Genomic DNA, 24,779 nt, shown 5'->3' on the forward strand with positions numbered 1-24,779 from the left:
ATAAGACAATTTTCACTACCCCACCAAACGAAAAAATTATATGTTGACCATGTAAACAATATTGCCCTGTGGATATATTTCGTCACTGCCTTGGATCATACCAAAGGCAATAAACGGTTATTACATGTTTTTATTTTAATAATAAAAATTAATAGAAAAAAATGTGTTTAGATAAATTATGTCAATTTTTTATAGAATATATTTTACATTTTACTTATAAGGCTATTATTACTATAATAGACAATATTTATACTGGTCACATTAAATAAATTAAAAGAATTGAGCCAAACTATAATTTTATTTCTCTATAATATAATAAATAATAATTTATATACTATTTGTAATACTATACATAAAATATTAAATACTTATGATTAACTTAATTTAATTACACATAAATTTATATAGGTTTACAAAGTTTTAAAGAAGAAAATATTATAGAAAATAATTGGTTGGAAAATATAGACACAGAAAAAACATCAAGAATAATAATAAAATAAAATATTTAAACAAATCCTTTCAGTTAGCTTTTAGGTTTTTGAATAAATTAAATATAAATTGATTGTAGACCAATATACAAAATTATATAAATAGCTTTCTAAAATGAATTAATAATTTTTTTAAAATACATTATTTAAAGAATATTAATCATACTAAGAAAGTTAAATGTATTCTTAAAATTTATCTTATACACACAATTCAAACTCAATGTGTAATAATAATATAATAAATGGAATAATGCTAAAATATCAGGACAATTTATAAATTGAATATTAACATTTTTATATTTACAATAATGCAATATTTATTTAACTCTAATTATCATGATATAAATAAAATTTTAAAAATTTGTAAACAAACAGAATTATATTCCAAATAAAATAAAGTAAAATGTGCTTTAAGAAAAAAACAAAGCACATATGAGATAAACTAAATCAATTTTACATAAATTATTTTTAATTGTATATTAATAACTTCCCATAATATAAAAATTGTTACACAACCAGTTGTATTTCATTGAATAAGAAAATATTTAGTCTGAAATTCTAAAGCGATAAGTGAAGCATAAGTTATTTAAATTACAATTATCAGCACAAAGTTGAATAATTTAATATCAAGTTTCTTAAAAAATTAACTACAGAATTAATGAATAAATGTTGCAATTTCATTTAAATATATTAAAAATGTAGGCACTCTAAAATTTTATACAAATAGTTTATGAATATTTACCTAACTAACATTTCTGAAACATGAATTAAATTAAAATTTGTTTAGAGGTAGATGATACAAATTTATGGAAATAATTTTAAACCTGCATCATATTTACAATTCATAACGATTTTTAAATATTTTATTTTGGATAAGTATTTATTATATAATCACACTAGTTTTACTTTGTCTATTAAAAAAAAAAAAAAAAAAGAACAAAAATGACATATTAATAAGAATACAAATTATTAAAAACACTATAAAAGAAATAACAAAATACAAGCACATAAAATCGACAAGGTCAGTTATGTTACGCCAGACAATTTGTACAACAATGATACTACATTAACTTATAATGCTAAGTAAAAGTATAAATGTACATACATTTGGCAAGACACATTTCTCATACCTGAGAAACTTAGTTGCAATTTATGGAATATAATACTCAGGATGGTCAGAATCTTTTTCAAACCTTTTTGCTTCTTCTTGCATACTTTCTTTGATTTTTAATATTGCAGCAGATTCATTTTGATCATTATCTACAGGTCCACCATAGCCTCCTAAATTATAGTCTCCCATACCACTTCCACTATCATCCCTAGGTGTACTTGGACCATCTGGTGGTGACCTTTTGATTCCTTCTATACCATCACCATTCATTACAGGACCCATTGAATTTGGTCCCATAGGCCCTAATGGGCCTGCAGAATCAGGATTTCCCATAGAAAATTCTCCAGGCATACTACCACCTGGTACTGATTTCATCATTGTATACATATTTTCACCAGAGTTTGAATCTTGCGGACTTGTCATCAATGGTGTACCTGGACCAGGAGGTCCTTGAGGATAGTTTCCAGGAGATGAAGATGAATAGCCCATAGGATGATTAGGATTTCCTGGAGTCCACTGAGGTCGTCCAACTGGACCCATACCCATTCCTGGGTGCATCCCAGGACCAGCACCCATAACATTACTAGGAGGCATTCCACGCATAGGAGGACCATAACCACCACGTGACAAATTCATTCTAGGATTTATAACTGGTGGTCCAGGTCGCATGATATCCATACTATTCATCATAGGTTGACTGGGACCACTAAAATCATTAGGCATATGAGGAGGCATTCGAACACCAGGCCTAGGACCACCAGGATATCTAGGCCCCATGAATGGCTGATTCATCATTTGATTATGAGGTGCATTTGGTGGAGGATGAGGACTTGATTGAGATACTGGATGAGTAGGTGAAGGTCTCATATTAGAATTATTAAAAAAATTTGGCGGTATTCCAGGTCCAGGAGGTATTGAATCATTTGGTGGCATTGGTCCCATTGGTCCAGGAGAAGGACCTGTATTATGACCAATACCATTAACACCTCCAGGATTATAATTTGTTGGATTTACAAATCCATAGTCGTGGAATGTTTTAGCTTCACTGGAATGTTCACAATTGTCACGGCGTTCTGGTGCTGCACAATATAAATCCCAAAAGACACACCACCATGAACTTAAAAATCCGGGTGGCTCACCTAATGTAATATTTTTATCCCAGCGTATTTCACTGAGAAATGTTTGTGCTGCTTTTGAGGCACCAGTGTGCAGTAAGTATTCGTAAACGTAAAGAGCTAACCTTTCTCTAGCTTGTGCATCAGACGGTACTGATGAACCTTTTCCTTTAGAGTACATTGCAAGCTGTACACTTTAATAAAATTTACTAAAAATAATTCACTATAAATTATATTATCGATTCGAGCAGCGTTAAATACATTTTGGCATCAATAAAAACGTAAACACTACAAAACAACAAAACCATGATGGATTCTTTTTGATTTGATAACACTGGGAACTCTGTATGAAAAATCATGGAGAAATGTATATTCAAAGAGAATTGAAATATTGTGTTTGTTGTTCTACCTACTGACATTACCACTACTTCTCTTAACAATTTTAATTGAATAACCATTTATTATCGGAAAAAGTTCATCATGGAAAAAAAGAACTTCTAATGTAATTCGCAGTTTATTGATATTGGTATTACAGAGTACTCAGGTGTTGTGGATACACTGTCTGGTATATCAAGTTAAATTGTGATTGGTATAGTGTGTTTGTAATAATGTTAATTGAAACCAATGATGCAACATATCTTTCTTGTGTAACATTTACTTCAGTATCTCCTTCAATGAGAACTAATAAAAGGTTTGTGAGTCCTTCCTTTGGTTTAAGATATCAGGTTTTTTACATGAATTTATAACCGCATTGTTTTTTAAAATGATTAACTTCTCTGTAGATATGAAATAGTTTATTTCATTATTTATAACGTTCTCTGGTGTGTCCCAAAATCTATCTGTGCGTGAGTTTTATTATTTGATGAGTTATTATAAAATTGTATGTTGAATTTCACAGCATCAAGTGTCATTTAATGAAAATGACCAAAACTATTCAATAAGCTTAATAAGTCGAATCAAACCGTGTCGACAAATATTTTTATAGGTAATTGTTTTTACAATTTCTTGATCTTGATTAGTTATAAGATCTGTCTTACATTATGATACATAATGGTATATTGATATTTTATTTACTACGATTACTAATTATAATCATAATTTTCTTTCAAAAATTGATATTTTTATGAAATAAACATAATTTATGGTATGCCTTAATTTGTTTTCTAAAAGCTCTATAATATAAATTTTTAGGAATTCTGAAACATTGTAATCTTTTTTTTTATAATGACTACTATCAGATTATTATTATTAAAAAAAAAAATTACAATATGTCTTGTAATTAGTGTCTGGAATTATATGCATTTATTATTATTTTGTTTGAGTTACTTTAGAAGGTTCCAAGTTTATTTAATTTTGTCATAGCAAATAATATAACACATTACTAAGTTTCCAAGTCCATTAACAAAAATTTGTACTAGCTCAGAATAATTTATAAATGCATATAATTCCGGACTCTATAATGTTTTAAGAAATACTTTTTTTTATTCACATTGTATTACTATTTAAAAAAGTATATATAGAGTGTTCAGTAAGTAAGGAAACGGGTTTCTATTGTTCTCATTGTTATTAACAATTGACCTGTTTCCTTACTTACTGAACATTCTGTGTATATATATATATAATAGATTCAAAACATATTTTGATACCTACATTCTTAAATTTTTACTACAGAGTAATTTTTGTCATGAACCAATTAATTAATTAAAAAATAAAAATAATATTAATATTTTTTTTTACTAGTTTCTTTTATTTCAATGTTTTTCTCAATTTTTCAACCAATAAGTATTTTTAATGTTTGTCCTTTATATGTTATAAGGGTGTCAACTTAAATGTTTCTAATAGCAAAACATATAATTAACTAAACTTATAAAATAGAAAATCTAAATAAGAAAATTATGGTAAATATCAACTTTTGGGTTAGTATTTTGGAAGTTATTGTCATTTTTATATCTAAACGGGAGGAAGAGTATGGTCAAAAAATGATATGTGATAAAAATAACACTCGCTCCTCATCTCCAGTTATTACTTTAAATAGTTAATAACTTATAAAATATTGATCCAAAAGTTTCTTAATTACATTATTATTTATAAATAAGCTAGTTTATTATTTATGTTCTCATTTGAAAAAATTAAGTTGTACTCTTTAAGGTATAAGTATTAAACATGAAAAATTTAAAAACATTGAAATAAAAGAAACCGATAAAAAAATTATCATTAGTATTCTTAATATTCGATTAATTAATTGGTTTATGGTAAGTAAATCACTCAGTATTACAGATAATAGATAGTGTCAAAGATTGTAATTTATTTTTTATTTAATTATAATATTAAAATAAATAATATCTATTCATATTAGAAATAGTATCATTGTGTCGTTATGAGTTAAACAGTCCATTATAATTATTTTATGATTTTTACTAGTTTTATCATTAAATTTGTTATGAGATTAATAATGTTAATATAGTATAGTATACTCATATTATAAGAATTATTATTTTATTGCTTTATGAATTGTGTACTCATAAGATATACTTCTATATTTTGTGAATATTAAATAAAATAATCTTTATTTATTATACTTTTATAGAAAATGGATAACCCAGACATATTTTTCGGAAGTACCAATTTTGATAATGTTCACCAAGAAGAACAAATAAGTTCTTCTTGTACAGTTGAAGGTGAATTAGAGTATAGTAATAACTATAACCTTCAAAATAATTTAAATCAAAATTTAACTAATGATCAAATATCTACAGATGTAGACAATATAAATAATACAATTTTTGCTGGGTCTATGAATTCAATTGTATCCAATAGTAGTGATAATTCTGTGCCACTTGGTGTGCTGCCTTCACAAAATGAAAGTGGTGTATTACCATCATCAGCAGACCCTAATTCTGCTGATTACAATGTACAGAATTATGCTAACTACAATAATTATATGTACAACTACAACAATTACTATGGTTATCCGTATCCACAATATCAATGGGACTACAATAATCAACAATATTATCAACCATATCAAAATTACTACAGTTTAAATTTTAATTCAAAACAATCTCAAGCTTCTAAAAAGCCACTTCCTTCACCTCAAAATGATATAGTTCAGCTTCCAGTTGAAGAAAAACCAAAAAATAAATTAAATAATGCAACAGTAGACGATTCTAATCGGTAAATGTTTCATTATTAACTTTTATTACATTATATTTATGTTTTCTTCTTTTTCCTCGCCTTAATCCCAACTATTTTGGGTCGGCCACCCTCATCGTAATCTTTCAATTGACACGATCATCCACAACATCTACACACACATCAACTGTCCTCATATCGCATTCAATTAAATTCCTCTTTTGTGATCTTCCTCTACCTCTTCTTCCTTCAACATTCATTTCTATAACTGTTCTTACAGCTTCCGATTCCTCTCTCCTCATATATAACCAAACCATCTAAGTCTATTTTCTCTTAACCACGATTGATGCTACACCTATGCTCCATCTTATATGATTGTTTCTTATCCTATCTTTTCTAGTCTAAGCATCCATCTAAGCATTCTCATCTCTGCTCTATACTCTTATCAACCGCCAATACTCTGAACCATACATCATAGCTGTATCATTACTACAGTCTTTTTGAACTTTCAGCCTCATTGGAATTCTCTTATCGCATAACATACCAAATGTTTCTAAAACCCACATTTAATACTGTGTCTTACATCCTAATCAATACCACCACTCTTTTTTATAAATTATCTTAAATACTTATATTTTCCAACTCTCCTATCACGTCCATGCCTATTGTCACTGAACTCCTCATTTCAGCTCCCCCGTGTTTTCCTTTGTCAAACTCGTACTTNTAAATTATCTTAAATACTTATATTTTCCAACTCTCCTATCACGTCCATGCCTATTGTCACTGAACTCCTCATTTCAGCTCCCCGTGTTTTCCTTTGTCAAACTCGTACTCTATACACTTTGTATTACTCTTACTTATTCTTAGACCCTTTTCTTCAACAGCTGATCTCCACATCTCTAGCCATTGATTAATTTTCTCCTATTAACACTATATTGTCAGCAAACAACATGCACCACGGCACCTTTCCTTGTATTTCTCTAGTAATTTCATCCATCACTCCATTAGCTTGCGAGAACCAGACGATGAAAGTGACGTGTTCATTTGTCGGTTTTATTGAAACAGGGCAAATGCATCCATCCCTGGGTCTCTCCGGGTGTTCTTCTAAAAACCCTTTCCAGACACCCACATATTCATCGTCCGGCTTTTATTTGCTTCGCATTTCTTAGGAATTTTATGATTTTGTATATTCATTGAAAAAGGGTTCTTTGACTGAAAATAATAAATGGAAACATTTGATTTTTGAAGGGTGCACGTGCGGTGAAAAAGAAGAGCAGATGACTGTGGCGTGATGTGTCAACTATGTGTTGGATGTGATTAAGAACAGAAAATATTGATTGTGTATAGTATTTGTTGTGAGAAGTATTGTGTATTAGGATAGAATATTTGTTTGTGTTGAGATATGAAAGAGAAGAGAAAGAAATAGTGTTTTTAAGTATAGGGCCTATTACAACATACTCTTACGTTTTTTACCCTGGTATAAGTGCTATCACACATATCTTCTATTATATTAATGAAATTTTTTTTCTCAATAATGCCCCCTTATAAACTTTCTTAATACTCTATCTCTATTCTTATTTCTCCAAATCTGTAAATACCATTCAGAGCTTTTTTTTCTTTTTCTATATTTTCCTATTAGTTGTCTTACACCAAAATCTATGTAAGACATCATATATAGATTACATTATATTTATGTAAATGTTGTAATTAGTTTTTCATGTTCTAAATATCAATACAGGTATTCCCCTTCTGCTGAAATAGATGATGATGATGATACAACTATAGAAGAAATAAAAAATGATAGTTCTATAGCCCCATCTGAAGAAACTCATTATGTTACTAATTCTGTTGACGGTACTAATTCATCTGAACTTCAAGAAAAACATTTAAATTCTAATGATCATGGAAACAAACAACAATCTATTTCTTTGACTCCTCAAATTCAACAATCTCTTTCATTAACAACACAAATTCAACAGCCCATATTTATGCCAAATTCACAAAATCATATACAGTTATCAGCAAATACAGCCATGGCACCTGGCCATCAGCAACAATTATCAGGAATAATTAATAAAGATGAAAATCAAGAAAAAATTAACAAAGGTCCTGTTGTTTTGGGTAAATCTCAAGCAAAAAAAAGGTTAATGGCTTTTTCAATGATGAAACAAAAGCTACAAGAACAAAATGCTGCTATTAATGACAACCAAAATTCTGATATTACTGAAGCAAATGATAGTGAATTTGTACCAGATCTGAATATCTTTCAAACAACTACAAAAAAAAAGACTGTGATTAAAAAAGGTGAATAAATCTTATTTCGACAACATTAAATCGTGTTTTAATATATTTTTTAGCATTTTTAAAATTTCATCTTAGTAAATTCTATCAAATTTTTCTTAATTAAATATCCTTCAATAAATTACAATTATTCTACTATTTACATAGGTATATTGGAAATGGTTTTTGCAATATCGTTCATCTTCTCAGATAAAATAAATTGTTATTGTCAAATTATGATTAAAAGATCGGTTTGTGTTGTAAAAAAGTTAATTAAATGCAAATATTTATAAACTTATTGTTTTAATTTGTTTTATTTTTCAGCTGTAAAAGTTATTAAGGCAGAACAGACTATAGAACAAATTGAAGAAATGAAAAAAACTGAGTTGATGCAGGGAAACAATACAGCTTTATATCAACAATTATTATTGAGCGGAGGTAATTATAAAAGAAAACATTAAATTAAATACTTAAAATTTTAAATATACTATCACAGTTATTCTATGAAACATTTGAATTAAATATATTAAATAATGATGTTAAGTTATCTCATTACATGTATAGCTAGAGTTTTTTTTGGACGGTGACCCATTTTTGCTTGGAAGATAGATTATTTAATAACTTTTATAAATTTATTGTACTAAGACATCATGGTAAAATGAAAACCTTCTCAGCTTCACGTCAAAGCTTAAATGCTATTTTTATATTAAAATTTTATTTTATTTTTTTTTCGTTTATATTAAAATACCTTATCAGGGTTTGTCATAGTAATGAGTCTCCTAATAAATATAAAATTTACATGGGTACTTAATAATAAATATAAATTAATTTTTATCTTAAAACTTTTGATTTTCGATTTAAAATTTTCAACTTTAAATTGCTTTAACTTTTTGAAAAATGTATAGATCAACACAAATTTTTTTTTCTGAATACATTATATGTACCCTTTTCATCCTACATATATATATATATATATTTTTAAATCGGACAATTTTCCCTTATACAGTGGAAGATCAAAACTTAAAAATGAGTATAAAAAATAGAACTTTTTCAACTTTTGAAAATGCCTGGAAATACTGTATTCTTTAAACATATGTTAAATTAAAGTTAACATTATGTACTACCTCTTTTTCTTCAGGTTTCTCAGTCTATAGACTTGTGTTGGCTTCCTACAATTCTCCTACATTCTTTTCTGTCTTCTATTTTCCTTTTAATATCAACATATTTTAGGCCTAGTTCTCCACTTATCTGTTATATGCAATTTGCTCTAGGTTTTCCTCTTTCTTTTGTCCCTGGTATTATTCCTTCAAGTACTACTTTTATAGGACTATTATGTCCGTCCTAGCCATTATAATTTTCTCGTTTTTATATTATCTATTGTCCTATGCTCATTTTATTGTTGTAGTACTTGATCATTTTATATTCTATCTATGCAGTTAATATTTTGCACACATCGATAGTACCACATCTCAAATGCTTTTATCTTTTTATTTTTATTTTTATTGTATGTCCATGTCTCCGCTTAGTTTAATGTTTTAAGCCATACGTATGTCTTCAGTATACTTTTTCTGAGTTTAATGTTCATCTTCTTTGAAAGTTGGATATGTTTTTTTTTTGTAAAATGCAATCTTCGCCATTCCAATTCTACTTCTAATTTCCGTTTTGCATCTTGTATCATCCGTGAACGTTTGCCCTAAGTAGCAGAAATGGTTCACCTGTTCTATAATATATCCATCTACCAAGATTTCTGCCCGTATCTTTGTTTTTGCAATCACCATTGTTTTCGTTTTGCTGGCGTTTGTTTACATATTATATTTTTTTGCTGCATAATTTATTTTATTTACTATTTATCGGAGTGCTATTGCCGCCGATCCAGAAACTATAGCTTGATTATCTGCAAATTTAATTGCTTTTATCTTCAATCCACCTAGGCTCACCCCTCTTCTATTGCCTCTAATAGCTTCATCTGCCATATTTTCTGAATATGCATTAAACAGACTAGATGTGAGAATGCAACCTTGCCGGACACCTTTACTAATCTGTAATTTTTCAAATTTTTCCCCATTTATCGAGATAACTGTTTTTTGGTTTGAATATAAACTTCCAATCAAGTTTACTATTCTATCAGAAAATTGTCTTAGTTTTAGAATCTGGATTATTCTTCTTTGTGTCTGTTACTACTTTCTCAAAGCTCTTACAGAACCGATTTCTTTCAACGATTCATCAAAAGATCACAAATTGTATCTAGTCAAAGACATTACCCTCAAAAATTGCAAAAATTTCCCTTGTTCCCTGTAAATGGGAGAAATCTCAAAAAAAAATTATAAATTTAAAAGTTTTCCAATATTTTTACTTAAAACTGCCATAACTTTTTCAAAAATGACTAAATCGATATAATTTTTTTTTATAGATACATGAGATATTTACCTATCATATTGTAAATTTTTTTTATAAATCTAACCCTTTACCTGTCAACAGGGGGGATTCAAAATGACAACTTTTTCACAAAAACTAAATTTTTGAAAGTGTTCTGAAATATGAACACTTTAATATATATCTTAAATTAAAGCTAATGTAATATACTTTATTTAAAAAAAAAAAAATGTTGGACTTTATTTTGTCTTCACGGTGAAAATGGCTACCAATTGATATTTTTGTATGAAAATTTTCAATTTTATATTTTACATTTTTAACTTTATATTTCTATAACTTTTAAAAAAAATTATAGATCAATACAATTTTTTCCTGACCATTCCCTTTATATAGGGAGGGTTCAAAACATAAATTTTAATATGAAAAAAGAAATTCAAACTAAACATTATCTTCACGGTGAAAACGGACATCAAAGTTAAAAAAAAAAAATTGTATTACTGTAAAAAAAACTTTTTTATATTTTTAACTTTATAATGCCATAACTTTTTTAAAATGACCAAATAAATATAATTTTTTTAATGATACATGAGATAATTAACTATCATTTTGTACATTTTTTTTTTATAAATTTGACCCTTTACCTGCCCAGAAGATGAGATTTAAAATGACAACTTTTTCACAAAAAATTAACTTTTTAAACTTAACTTATGAAAGTGTTTCGGAAATACTGACACTATTATATATATCTTAAATAAATGCTTATGTAATATACTTTATTATGGAAAAAATAACATTTCTTAAGTTAATCATGTTTATTAATGTATAAATATATTCATATACATAAAGTACAAAAAAATGAAAAACTACATAATAAATTATAGAATAAATTTATGAATGCAATTTTTATTTATCATAATATTAATTTAAGATTTAAATTAGTATTCATTTTAAAATGTATCCAAACTTTTATTATTAGAAATATTTTCTGCTGTATCATTTTCTTCAGTTTTTATCTGAAATCCGAATAAAGAAATATTAAAATCCATAAAAAAGTTAACATGTTTTAATTTATACATATTTTCTTTTACATATAGTTTTTCACTAACTATAATTTTGCAAAATAAAATTATTAGAATATTTTGTTACTAATTTTATGTAAAATTTATTTGTAGAAATAGGTGTTCATTTTATTAATATTATTTGTTTTGCAACTTAAAAATTCTTTTCAATAGTAAGAAGTTAAAGAAATTTTTTTTTTTTTTAATACCAGAAATATAATAATTTATTATATCAATGTGAGATTTAAAATATTAAAAAGTAGGGTTGTTAAAAAATGAGTTTTTTTTTAAAAACCCAGTTTAAAACATATGTAAACGGTTTAAAACGTCCTAAAAATCCATTATAAATTTTGAAATTTGTAGTGTTTTTACTGTTAAACTACAAAAAAATATTATTTTCAGTTCATTGTATTTGAACTTACTTTATTTAGTCGTTTTCCAATTTGAGTATCTCAAACTATTAAATAATTAATCTATGTTTTAGCATCGATAGGAAACTAAGAAGGTATTAATTTTACCATGATGTATTTATTTATTTTTTGGTGTCTGTTACTACTTTTTCTCAGCTCACTAAACTGATTTCTTTTAACTATACTTCAAAAAATCACAAATCGTAACTAGTCGAAACGTTCAAAAATTTTCCCTCGTTCCCCATTATTGGTGAAAATTTCACAAAAAAATACAATTTATTGATATTTTTTTTTCTAAAAATTGCCATAACTTGAATATTAACAAATCAAAATAATCTTTTAGTATGTTAAAACCTTAGATTTCCCTTTCATTTGATATATATATTTTTTAAATCTGACATTTAACTTGCCCATAAGGGGCGGTTCAAAATTGCACCTTTTTTACAAAAGTCAACTTTTTCAACTTAACTTTTAATAATGTCCCGAATATACTATGTCATTTAAACATACATTAAATTAATGCTTATGTTACGTACTATAAATGAAAACAAAAATTTGTACCGACGACTTCTGTGTGAAAATGGCATTAGTAGTTAAAAACATGCAATTTTTGTGTTAAAATTTTCGAAAGTTATATATGCAAGATCATGATTGAATTAATGTAAATTAAAAACAAAATTAAACAATTTGTATTTTATTAATTAAAATTTTATTTTATAAAATAAATTTTGGACAAATAGTCAAACTATAATAAAAATTGATCACTTGTGGCTAATTAATTAAATAAATTTAAAACTATATTAAAAATATTATTACTTTAAAAATTCAAAAGTATTAAACTCAAAAAGCCACAAAAATTACTGAAAAACCGCGGAAACAATGTACCTTTATCAATGCTAAACAAATACTGATATATGTTTGGCGTATCCGCGGTTTTTCAGTAATTTTTTGTGGCTTTTTTAGTTAAATATTTTAGCTTCTATGCGAAGCTGAGAAAGTATTAATTTTACTATGATGTGTTTTTTTTTGTATTACCATTTTTTCTCAGCTTTTACGAGACTTGTCCCATCTATGCCGCATCCATACTGTACCCGACCCCGATGTTCTACCGTTTTTTTAATTGATTTATTATTATTATTTGTTGTATTTGTTATCACTTTTTCTCAGCTCTCACCAAACTGATTTCTTTCAACGATACGCCAAAAGATCACAAATCGTAACTAATTGAAGACATTAAAAAAATTTCCCTTGTTCCTCATAAATGGGGAAAAATTATAAATTTAAAAATTGGTAATTTTCTTCATGGTGAAAATGGCTACCCTATTCAATATGCTATTTTTGTGTTAAAATTTTTGATTTTATATTTCTATAACTTTGAAAAATGTATGGATCAATACAATTTTTTTATGATAAATACTATTTTTATTTGACATTTTTTCAAATAGGATAGTTTCCTTTTATATAGGAGGGACAGTGTGGCCGAGTTAGTAACGCGGCAGTGCTTGACGCGCACTTCCTCGGTTTCAAACTCGGTTACGGGCGGCTTCATTAACTAAACGAGAGATCAGTTCAGTAATAGGAGTCGCCATCCTTCTCTCCAGCAACGGACTTACCACCGTCCCGGAGTGTCAAAGGTTTAGAAACCTTCTCCTTTGGAGGCGACCACTTTGGTCCTTAATGGGCTTATAAAGCGCTAAAAAAAATAGGAGGATTAGGGATGTGTCGTATAAGCAAATGACATATGAATATGTTATCATGTTATCATTGATATTTGGTAAGCGATCGAATCGGTTCAGTGTGAAATATACCGGAAAAAATTAGTTTTTGGGGCAGGCACATAGCCAGAAAATGTTTATTGGAGGGGGCACCAATTTTTGTTCCTTGTATCATTTTCCATAATTTGTTTCCAATGAAAAGCTTGTGGGGGGGGCTCCCTCCACTACACCTTAAAAAGTATCCCATTCTATGAATCTTACAAGTTCAAAATTTGTCTTTATTTTTAAACAATTGGTGGATTATTCCAAAAGTTACATGATCTGATATTTCCTTATTAATATCCTGCTTAAGATAAAGTATGTCGAATGAAAAAGGGATTATTAAAAAATATTATATATAGATAAAAGTGTCAGACTTTCCAGAACATTTTAAAAATTTAAGTGGAAAAAGTTGTTATTTTAAATCCCCCCCGTGTGCAGGTAAAGGGTCAGATTTATAAAAAAAATATATCAAATGAAAAGTAACGATATCATGCATCTATATAAAAAAGTTATGGCAATTTTAAGTAAAAAAAATTGAAAAAATTAGCGATTTTAAATTTGTAATTTTTTGGGGGGTTTCCCCCATTGACGGGGAACAAGGGAAATTGTTTCAATTTTTGAGGGTAATGTCTTCGACTAGATACGATTTGTGATCTTTTGACGTATCATAGGAAGAAATCGGTTCGGTGAGACTGAGAAAAAGTGGTAACAGACACGAAAAAAAAATAAAAAAACACATCATAGTAAAACCAATACCTTCTCAGCTTCGCATCGAAGCTAATAAATTAATGATGTGAATATAAGCTGATATAATTTTTCAACTTTTAAGCTATTAAGAAAAAATAATTTATACCTAAATACTAATAACAAATAAGTTATAAAATTTTTTAAAATAAATATAAATTTTAAACAATGTAAAATTTATTTTATTTAAAATTAAAAACAATTCCTGCCTTTTTTTAATCATATTTTTATTGCTATTATTTAAAGCATGCAAATAATAAATTAACAAAAACGAATAAATTATCTATTTTAACTACTAAATTATAAAAAAAGAAACAAATTAAAGATAAGATTTATCAAAAAAATTTTCATAGAGTATACTCTATTGAATTTTATAATCAACTAGATTCTAATCAATGCAAATACTTGGTAGTTTGTTATCATTTGTTGGACCAGAGTTAAAAAAAATTTACCTACAACCACGTTTGGAGTAACTGCTATTCCTTTTATTATTACGTCTAGAACGTTATCTTTTTCAAATAATATTTTCTATGAATATAAAAATGAAAATACAGCCATAATAATAACTATTACTCAATAGTAATCACAAATTAATAATAATTTCAATGTATATAAGGCCTAGCACGTTTTTGATAATTCGTAAAAATAATTGAATTTTAAATTTGGGGGGGCCGGCCCTGGGCCACATTAAATCTAAGGGGGGCCAGGCCCACCCATGACTACGTGCCTGTTTTGGGGGATCCGGATCACTACGGTTCGGCGATCTGAATCATTTCGTTCACTATTTCGACCCGTTCAATGCGATCCGTTCGTTTGCGAACGACTCATCTCTAGATTCCGTAGTCTTCTTCTCGTTGTCAAAGTGACAACGTCGACGAACCGATTCGCACTCACGCACCGTCGCCATCAACGCTGCTAACCTTTTGACGCCCAAGGATCACGTCGGACATCGCGTCGTCGACGCCAGCGAAAGTGCCGCGATATTATGCGAAGATTATTTATTCCTACCGCCGCCGCTAATATTAATATTTATATATACGTATATGTTAATATTCATTTATATATTCCTACAGCCGACGCCGCTGCCGCCGTATATGCCTCGTGTATAACGTTCCCTCGCCACGCCCGCCCACAAAATACGGTTATACCTAGTGCATGATACGTTTACGTACTTAAGTCGCTTTACATGCATATATATATATATTCTAATTACTATTAAAACTTATATATTAATTCGCTTTATTCTCATTGAGAGATATGTAGTGTATTCATTCTGATTACGGGGGATGATTCCCGTATCGTAATTTTTCGTCACTACCTCCACGTTGCGCGCCTGCTGCTTTCCTTGGATGTGGTAGCCGTTTCTCAGACTCTCTCTCCTGAAACGAACCCTGATTTCCCGTTACCCGTTACAACCATGATGTTGATAGTAACTATTATCATAACATGAAACTAAAAAANTAACTACTATCATAACATGAAACTAAAAAGTGAAAAATAAATATAGTTTAAAAAAACTAAAAAACACGCTTTTAAAGCACATCGAACTAAAAAGTTAAAAATAATTTTTAAAATTAACTTAAAACAATAATGAACGAAAAATACTAGTATTATTGTGAAAAAAAACGTGGGTGCTTTGTGCCATATTTTTTGTATATTGAGCGCCTGACGCTTTTTTTCACAATAATACTAGTATTTTTCGTTCATTATTGTTTTAAGTTAATTTTAAAAATTATTTTTAACTTTTTAGTTCGATGTGCTTTAAACACAGCGTGTTTTTTAGTTTTTAGCTTCGATGCGAAGCGGAGAAGGTATTAATTTTACTATGATGTGTTTTTTTTTATTTTTTTTTTTTATGTCTGTTGCCACTTTTTCTCAGCTCTCACTAGACCGATTTCTTTCAAAAATACGTCAAAAGATCACAAATCGTATCTAGTCGAAGACATTACCCTCAAAAATTAAAACAATTTCCCTCGTTCCCCGCAAATGGGGGAAATATCCAAAAAAATTACAAATTTAAAAATCGCAAATTTTCAAAATTTTTTCACTTTTATTTCTTAAAATTTCCATAACTTTTTGAAAAATCAACAAATCAACATAATTTTTTTTTATACTAAAACGTTAGATATCTACCTTTCATTTGATATCATTTTTTTGAAAATCTATCACGTAACCTACTCATTAGGGGGGATTTAAAATAGCAACTTTTTTACCAAAATTTACTTTTTCAACTTAATTTTTGAAAATGTTCCGGAAATACTGTGTCCTTTAAACATATATCAAATTAAAGCTTATTTTATGTACTATAAAATGAAAAAAAAATTTGTCCCGACGACCTATATTCTATGCGCAAATGGCTACCGTAGTTAAAAAAACACTATTTTTGTGTTAAAATTTTTGATTTTGGATTTTAAATTTTCAACTTAAAAATGCTATAACTTTTTGAAAAATGTATATATTAGCACAAATTTTTTTTTTCTAAATACATTATAAGTACATCTTTCATTTGACATACTTTTTATTAAAATTGGACAATTTCCCCTTATATAGGGGGCGTTCAAAACTTAAAATANCGCAATATCGGTAATCCATATTCGGCGGCGGCCTTATCTCAGTGTCAAGGGCGGGGTGACGACCGATGACAACCGATTGTCATATTAATAGCTGGACGGCTGAAATCGAGAGAGACACGGGTGAGCGCCAGCCTAGAGCAAAAGGCGGTGCCGTGTCAAGGGGGCGTTTAAAACTTGAAATATTGTAAAAAACATAGATCTTTTTCAACTTAATTTTTGAAAATGTTCCGGAAATACTGCGTCCTTTAAACAAATATCAAATTAAAGCTTATTTTATGTAATATAAAATGAAAAAAAAAATTTGTCCCGACGACCTATCTTCTATGCGCAAATGGCTACCATATTAAAAATATGCTATTTTAACAAAAATTTTTTTTTAATTAAACACTATCTACATATTTGCATCGAAGCGTTTTTTATGATAGTGATTTTAATCACTGTCAGATATCATCCATACTGGACCCAACTATGCCACGACCCAACTATGCCACCACCCCACTGTGCCGCCACCCCACTGTGCTTAATTTTTTTAACTATATTTATTTAACTTTATTTGTGTGTGCTACTACCAGTCTATGACATTCCAAATTTTTTGTAACATGTTCCTATATGAATCATAAATCATTTTAATCAAAACATTTTTACAATATTAATCAAATTTTATAATATACTCAATTTTGTAGGTTTTTTCTCAACTTTTTGATTGGTTTGTTTAGTTAAAGTAAATAATTATAATTAATTAAGTTCTGAATATTTCAATTTTAGAATTTTTTAAACCTTAAGAAACTAACACTAAGTTACTTAGAAATAAATACTATGATTTCTATATAAGTTCTATTACGATAAAAATGCAAAATAAATATGGAGCTTTTCTGATAAATTTACAGTAAATAGTAATTCTAAAATTTCCTGATTGCACACTAATTCTAACAATTCCATTTTTTTAATTTTCATAAAATTTTCTTTATGTAAACTTTAAACTTGCAAGTTGAGTTAAAAATCATGGTAACAAATTTATATTATAAACTTTCTAAAATTCAACTTTAAAAAACCAAAAATATAGGTCAAAATTTCTATTTTGCACAGATTATTCTTAATATATTAAAATAAGTTATAATTTAAAAAAAAGATGATAGCACAGTGGGGTCACGGTACAGTGTAGACGTAGCATAGTTGGGTCCAGTATTTATTATATCTGACAGTGATTAAAATCACTATTATAAAAAATGCTTTGATGCAAATCTGTAGATAGTGTTTAATTTTAAGAAATTGGTGGATTATTCTAAAATTAATATTAATAAAAATAATAATCAAAAAGATACAGGCTTAAATGAAATTCAATAACACAACTATAAACGAAATCATAGGCATGGAATATTTCTGAATATCAGTATATTATAAAATACTGGATTGGAGAGTATTAAGTATTTAGGGTCAGTTGTGCAAAAGAGCGCGGTGGTATTGTCGAGGATGTAAACGTCTGTCGTCTCATACGATAAAGGAATTTCAATGAGGCTGAATGGTAAATTTTATAAGACTGTAGTGAGGCCAACTATGATGTATGGTTCAGAGTGTTGGGCGATTGATAAGAAAGTAGAGCAGAGAATGAGTGTAGCAGAGATGAGAATGCTTAGATGGATGAGTGGAGTGACTAGTTAGTATAGGATAAGAAACGAGAATATAAGAGGGAGTATAGGTGTAGCGTCAATCGTGGATATTATGAGAGCAAATAGACTTCAATGGTTTGGTCATGAAAGAAGAAACGGAAGCTGTAAGAACAGCTATAGAAATGAATGTTGATGGAAGAAGAGGTAAAGGAAGACCAAAAAAGACATGGAGGGATGGTATTGAATGCGATATGAGGACAGCTAATGTGGGAGATCGTGTCAAGTAGAAGTTTAGGATAAGGGACCCCAAGTAGTTTGGATTAAGGCGAGGAAGAAGTAGAAGAGTATATATAATAGAGTTCTATAGGATATGACTATACAGAATATAATTCTGAATATTTAAATTGTAGCATTTATTTAAACACCAAGATTTACATAGAAAAGATTACTGAGACTTATTTAAATCATTTATTACAATAAAAATATAAAAAAAAATAGTGATTTTATCGAAATATTGAGTTTTTCTCATAATTTTACTGTTTATATAAGTGATGGGAAATATCGAATAGTAACTATCGAACTATTCGATAGTTTATGTTAAAAATAAACTATTCGGTTGTATAAAAACAATTCGAATAGTTATTCGATAGTTTAAATATTCACTAGTTAATAGTAATTATATTAATTCCTGATCGTATATCAATCTAAAAAATACAATATTTTATTCCTCATAAAATGTTCTATTTAATGATATAAATTCTAAACTTACAAGTTGAGCTAAAAAGTGTGTAAAAGTTCAAAATTTTTAAATTATAAACTTTCATAAAATTCAACTTTAAAGGATCAAAAAAATAAGTTAAAAAGAACATTTTGAATTTAAATTTTACACGGATTATTTTTAAAAATTCATAATAATAACTTGATAAAAACATTTTTTGTTATGTAAATACTTGCTTTCTAATTAATAATAATCTAAAAAATGAGGTAATAGAAAAAATCTAATTTCAGACTTGAAATAAAATTGAAAAAATTGGTTTAGTAGAGTATATGATCATTAAAAAATATTTCATTTTAGTGATATGATTTTACTGTGTAATTCAATATAAAAACAAAATTTATACTCCTAATATACTGGAGATATTTAATTAAACAAATTTTTTTTGAAGTAGTCATTTTTTACAATAGTGTGATTTTGTTAGAAGTTAATTTTTTTTTCAATATTTGGTGATAAGTTCAATATGATTAAAATCTTATTCTTTTGAAGTATTGGTCATTAAAATTAGTCAAGCGAGAGCCGAAAAAAATGAATGACAAACACAAAAACTATATAGTGAAAAATTTTAATTTAACGTATATTTAAAGGACGCAGTATTTCCGGGATAATTTCAAAAGTTATGAATCTTACAAGTTCAAAATTTGTGTTTAATTTTAAAAAATTGGTGGATTATTCCAAAAGCTACATGATCTGCTATTTCATTATTAATATCCTGATTAAGATAAAGTATGTTGAATGAAAAAGGGATATAAATATTATTTCTAATAAAAATATTGTGTTGATCCATACACTTTTCAATAAGTTATAGCATTATAAAGTTAAAAATGTAAAAATAAAATCGAGAATTTTCACACAAAAATAGTATTTGGTAGCCATTTTCACAGTGAAGACAAAATAAAGTCCGAAATTATTTTTTCATAATAAAGTACATTACATTATCTTTAATTTAATATATATTAAAGTGTCAGACCTTCCGGAACACTTTCCAAAGTTAAGTTGAAAAAGTTAATTTTTTAAATCCCCCCCTGTGGGCAGATAAAGGGTCAGATTCATAAAAAAAAATTTACCTAATAATAGGTAAAGATATCAAGCATCTATTAAAAATAAATTACATCAATTTGTTCATTTTTAAGAAAGTTATGGCAATTTGAAGTAAAAAAAAATTCGAAAATTAGCAATTTTAAAATTTGTAATTTTTTCGGAGGTTTCCCCATTTATGGAGAACGAGGAAATTTTTTGCTGTTTTTGAGGGTAATGTCTTCGACTAGATATTATTTGTGATCTTTTGACGTATCGTTATAAGAAATCGGTTCGGTGAGAGCTGAGAAAAAGTCGTAACAGATACAAAAAAAAAAAAATAAATAAATAAACACATCTTAGTAAAACCAATACCTTCTCAGCTTCGCATCGAAGCTAAAAGTGAAAATATTTTCAAAATTTACAGATTTTGAAATTTGTTGAAATCGTAATTTATTGGGTATTTGCGTCATTTACAGGGAATGACGAAAATTTTTTTTAATTTTCAAGGGCAATGTCCTTATTTAGATACGATTTGTGATCTTTTGACGTATCATTGAAAGAAATCGGTATAGTGAGAGCTGATAAAAAGTGGCACAGCACAAAAAAAGAAACACATCATAGTAAAATTAATATCTTCTCAGCTTCGCATTAAAGCTAAAAAATTTTTTATTGTTTTCAATTATTTTTTTATGTATAAATACTCATTTTTTAATAATTAGTAACAATATTAAAACTTAGAAGTGATAAAAAAAGTTAAATTCCTATGATAGTTCTCTGTAGACCAATGTATTTACTCTATATAAATACGAATTAGATTTAATATAATAAAAGTATTTTAGAATTTTTTAAACACTTAGAAACTAACACTAAGTTACTTAGAAATGAATACTATGATTTTTATTTAAGTGATCTATTACGATAAAAATACAAAAAAAAATCGAGCTTTTCTGATAAATTTACCGTAAATAGTAATTATAAAATTTCCTGATTGCATATTAATCGTAACAATACCATTTTTTACTATTTAATAATTTCAATTTCAAACTTTCAAGTTGAGCTAAAAGTTATGGCAATAAAGTAATTTTTTTTTTATTATTAACTTCCACAAAAAAAAGTAGGTTAAAAATAATTACTTTTATTATATTAAAAATCAAAATCAATAATAAGTTAAAAACAATTAATTATAAAAATTATATAATATATAATTAGAAAAATATATATATTATATTTTTGAATCTAAGAATTTCTAACTTTGATATAATTAAGGAAATAAGAGATCATGTAGCTTTTGGAATAATACACCAAATTTTTAAAATTAAACACTATCTACAGATTTGCATTGCTTTTTTTTTATAGTGATTTTAATCACTGTCAGATATCATTATACTTTATTTAACTATGGCACGTCACCAATGTGCCGCGACCCCCCCTGTGCTGGGTTTTTTTTTTATTAGATATGCTCCAAATAGTAAATAAATGTAATAACTCGATACCGAAGTAGTGTAAAAAAATGCGTACAAAACCGAGAATTGTGTAATTGCTAGGTAACTAAATTTTTATTATTAATGAAATAAAAGGGCAAAATATTTATTTTCTAATATTCCCTTACATATTAGGTAAATCCAAAATAGAGGCGTAGGGTAAAAAGGTTAACCTCTACATTCAGAATTCGCTCTCCTGAAAATGTAGACAAATCATATAGATTTTGTAAAATATAAATGTTTTAAAGATGCAGAAAATGAAAAATTTTGTCCATCTTTTATATGCTTGCAAAAAAAAATTTACCAAAATCTTTTAAGTATTGATTGAAATAATAGCTAGATAGTAATTAAAATATAATTATTGATCATCATTAAAATTTATAGGATTAAAAAAAACATTTTTATTATTTCATTAAGATAAATAAATGTTTATGAAATATAACAATATACCTCGGTGGGTACAAATTAACAAAATTATTAAACATTTTTACATTGTGGTGTACAAATAAGATTTACGGATTAAGCAGAATTTCACCAAATTTTGAATTAAGTTCGTACAGGAATTTGTGACTCAGATGATTTAACATTAGTATATTCGGCTATATCTTTAAAATGATTTATCAATACTTGCATTTGTTTAAAAGTTTTCTCGAGGTATTATGGGTGAAGTGAAATATCTGAATTAAGACTATTGAAGTATTATATATTGTTCAAAATAATACTTTTTACAATTTTTTTTTTCTGTTAAAAAAAAAAAAAAAAATATAATGATATGCTAATAATACAGAGTATTACATAGAACCAAAGGACCAACTTTAAGCAAACACGAAAAATGCATATACTAGTTAATACTAGTATATCTGTATCACAGTTTCACTGCTCATCTGTATAATTGTAGATGATCGAATTATCATAAACCATTTTATTACTCGCAAAATGAATATAATATTGAAAACAAATATTGGTGATTTTTTAGTTACATATTATTATTAATTGAAAAACTATTAATCACTTTTTAGAATTGTTTTAAACAAAAATTATACTTTTTTGGTTAGAGAAAAATAATAAAAAATATATTTTTAACATAGTATATATCTTTAAAAATTATTTAAAAAAAATTAATGCAAAATATTCGATGGATCAAAAGTTTTAAAATATTTCAAAACACTATATATAAATAAATGTATTCATTGATAACTATTTTTATTTTTGGCTGGTGAAATTCTTTTATTTTTAGTCATCCGGTCTTTCTTTAATGTTATTTGCCAATATTTGTTTTAGATTAATGAATTATTCTAGTTACTATAAAATAAGTATTTTTATATACACTATTGTGTTTAATTATATTTATTTTCGATTATCTACCAGGATTATTGACTTGAAGAATCATTTCTAGATTAGGCATATGTTTAATTCTACAGTATATAATAATAAGAAATGTAAACTGTTTTCGCGGTATTATTCTATTATCATATTTTGTGGTTTCTATTTTTAATATATCATAGATTTATGAATGTAAACATAACATGGCGGTGCACCTAAATTATAAACATTATACGTTTAGATAACACTTTAACTGAATTAACTCAACTTCGTGTATCATTATTGTTGTGAACTATACTTTATAACTGATTTACATCAAATTTAAAATGAATAGTTATTCAAGAAAGTCTTTTTTGTTGAGTAAGTTTATAATCTTATTTCACCTACGAAATAAGACAAACTTTGAGCTTAATTTTTTCATATTTAAATTATATTTATGTACATCCAATATTCTGACTTTCTGAATTAAATCATTTATTTGTAATATTATAGTAAAAATATAATTTCTTTCTTCGTTTTTTTTTTTTGTTGTATATTACTGTTACAATTATTTCTTATATTGTTTTCAGTTTAATATTATTTATGTATTGTATCACGTGGTTGCGTCTTTTTCAATCAAATGTTTTTTCAATTTTTATCCTTCAATGCTTAATTATTTAACTATCATTAGGTTTTTAAATATAAAAAGAAATGTTTCAATATATTCTTAAAAAAATGGCATAATGGTTCAATAATAATCATTTACACAAATTTTACCAAGATTTTAGAATAAATAAAATGAGTTAGAGAAAAGATAACTTATATAAAATATTATTGGCTTCTAGTTTGTAGCCTAAATGTGGTTTTTAACATAGTTTTTTTATTTTAACATTTTGTAAGAAAACAAATTATACTCTCAGAGTATATATTGAATTATTGTAATTCAATAGTTTTATAACAATATATTAATTATAATAGATATTTAGAAAAAAATGAATAAATAAAATTATTACTAAGTCAGTATAATTTATAATTTTCTAGGTTAATTTGAAATACATTAGAACTAAACAATTGCAATATTAAGTTTTCAAATTAACAGCTTTTAGTTTAAAATTATACAGAATGAAAGAAATATTGTTTAATAAGAAATATAATGAACTTTTTTAGAGTTAATATTTTTTATTAATTGTTTTACATTTAAATAAATAAATTTTATTTTAAATAATACAAACAAATTATTTAGGAAATAATGTTATACTTTAATAATTTCAAATATTTATAGAATGTTTTAATTTATTAGGCAATGAAGCTCCAATTTTACAAAAACTTGGTATTGAATCATTAAGTGGAAAGTATTCAGCTTCTATAAGAAATCAAGGCAAGCGGTCTAAAAGACACCAATATGGCAGACATCGTGATGAAAATAGAAGAAGTCATCGTTATCGCCGTCACTCTCCTTCTAAATCCAGGTTATTATCTGTTTAATTTTTAGTTAATAGTATTAAGGTAATACTAAATTCAATGATAAATATTTAGCGCAAAAGTAAACGACA

The 24,779-nt window shown here is 26.9% G+C and overlaps 2 protein-coding genes across 6 annotated transcripts in view; one reads left to right on the forward strand and one right to left on the reverse strand.

Annotated features, from left to right (window-relative positions):
- Nucleotides 1–1,549: 1,549 nt before the first annotated feature.
- On the reverse strand, nt 1,550–3,038 carry LOC126897004 (single-stranded DNA-binding protein 3-like). The gene has a single exon (XM_050670324.1). The coding sequence runs from the start codon at nt 2,893–2,895 to the stop codon at nt 1,639–1,641; it is 1,257 nt and encodes a 418-aa protein (XP_050526281.1). The 5' UTR covers nt 2,896–3,038; the 3' UTR covers nt 1,550–1,638.
- A 300-nt stretch (nt 3,039–3,338) lies between these two features.
- The window catches only part of LOC126896985 (uncharacterized protein PF3D7_1120600-like), a 34,508-nt gene continuing 13,067 nt past the window's right edge, over nt 3,339–24,779 (forward strand). For 2 of the 5 annotated variants that reach the window (XM_050670283.1, XM_050670285.1), the window contains exons 1-5: nt 3,339–3,699; nt 5,302–5,888; nt 7,585–8,150; nt 8,451–8,564; nt 24,527–24,695. In XM_050670283.1, the coding sequence (XP_050526240.1) occupies nt 5,305–5,888; nt 7,585–8,150; nt 8,451–8,564; nt 24,527–24,695 (1,433 nt within the window). In that variant the 5' untranslated portion in view covers nt 3,339–3,699; nt 5,302–5,304. Of the gene's footprint in view, nt 3,700–5,301; nt 5,889–7,584; nt 8,151–8,294; nt 8,378–8,450; nt 8,565–23,444; nt 23,608–24,526; nt 24,696–24,779 lie in introns of those variants that run through there. The other 3 variants (XM_050670284.1, XM_050670286.1, XM_050670287.1) reach the window with 3 other exon arrangements.

Source organism: Daktulosphaira vitifoliae, unplaced genomic scaffold (assembly GCF_025091365.1).
Source record: "Daktulosphaira vitifoliae isolate Bord-2020 unplaced genomic scaffold, ASM2509136v1 Scaffold_1, whole genome shotgun sequence".
NCBI classification, from domain to species: domain Eukaryota; kingdom Metazoa; phylum Arthropoda; class Insecta; order Hemiptera; family Phylloxeridae; genus Daktulosphaira; species Daktulosphaira vitifoliae.

Bases quoted from the DNA above. Each gene is read 5' to 3' on its own strand.
- LOC126897004 (XM_050670324.1), bottom strand. From the start codon at position 2,895: ATGTACTCTAAAGGAAAAGGTTCATCAGTACCGTCTGATGCACAAGCT.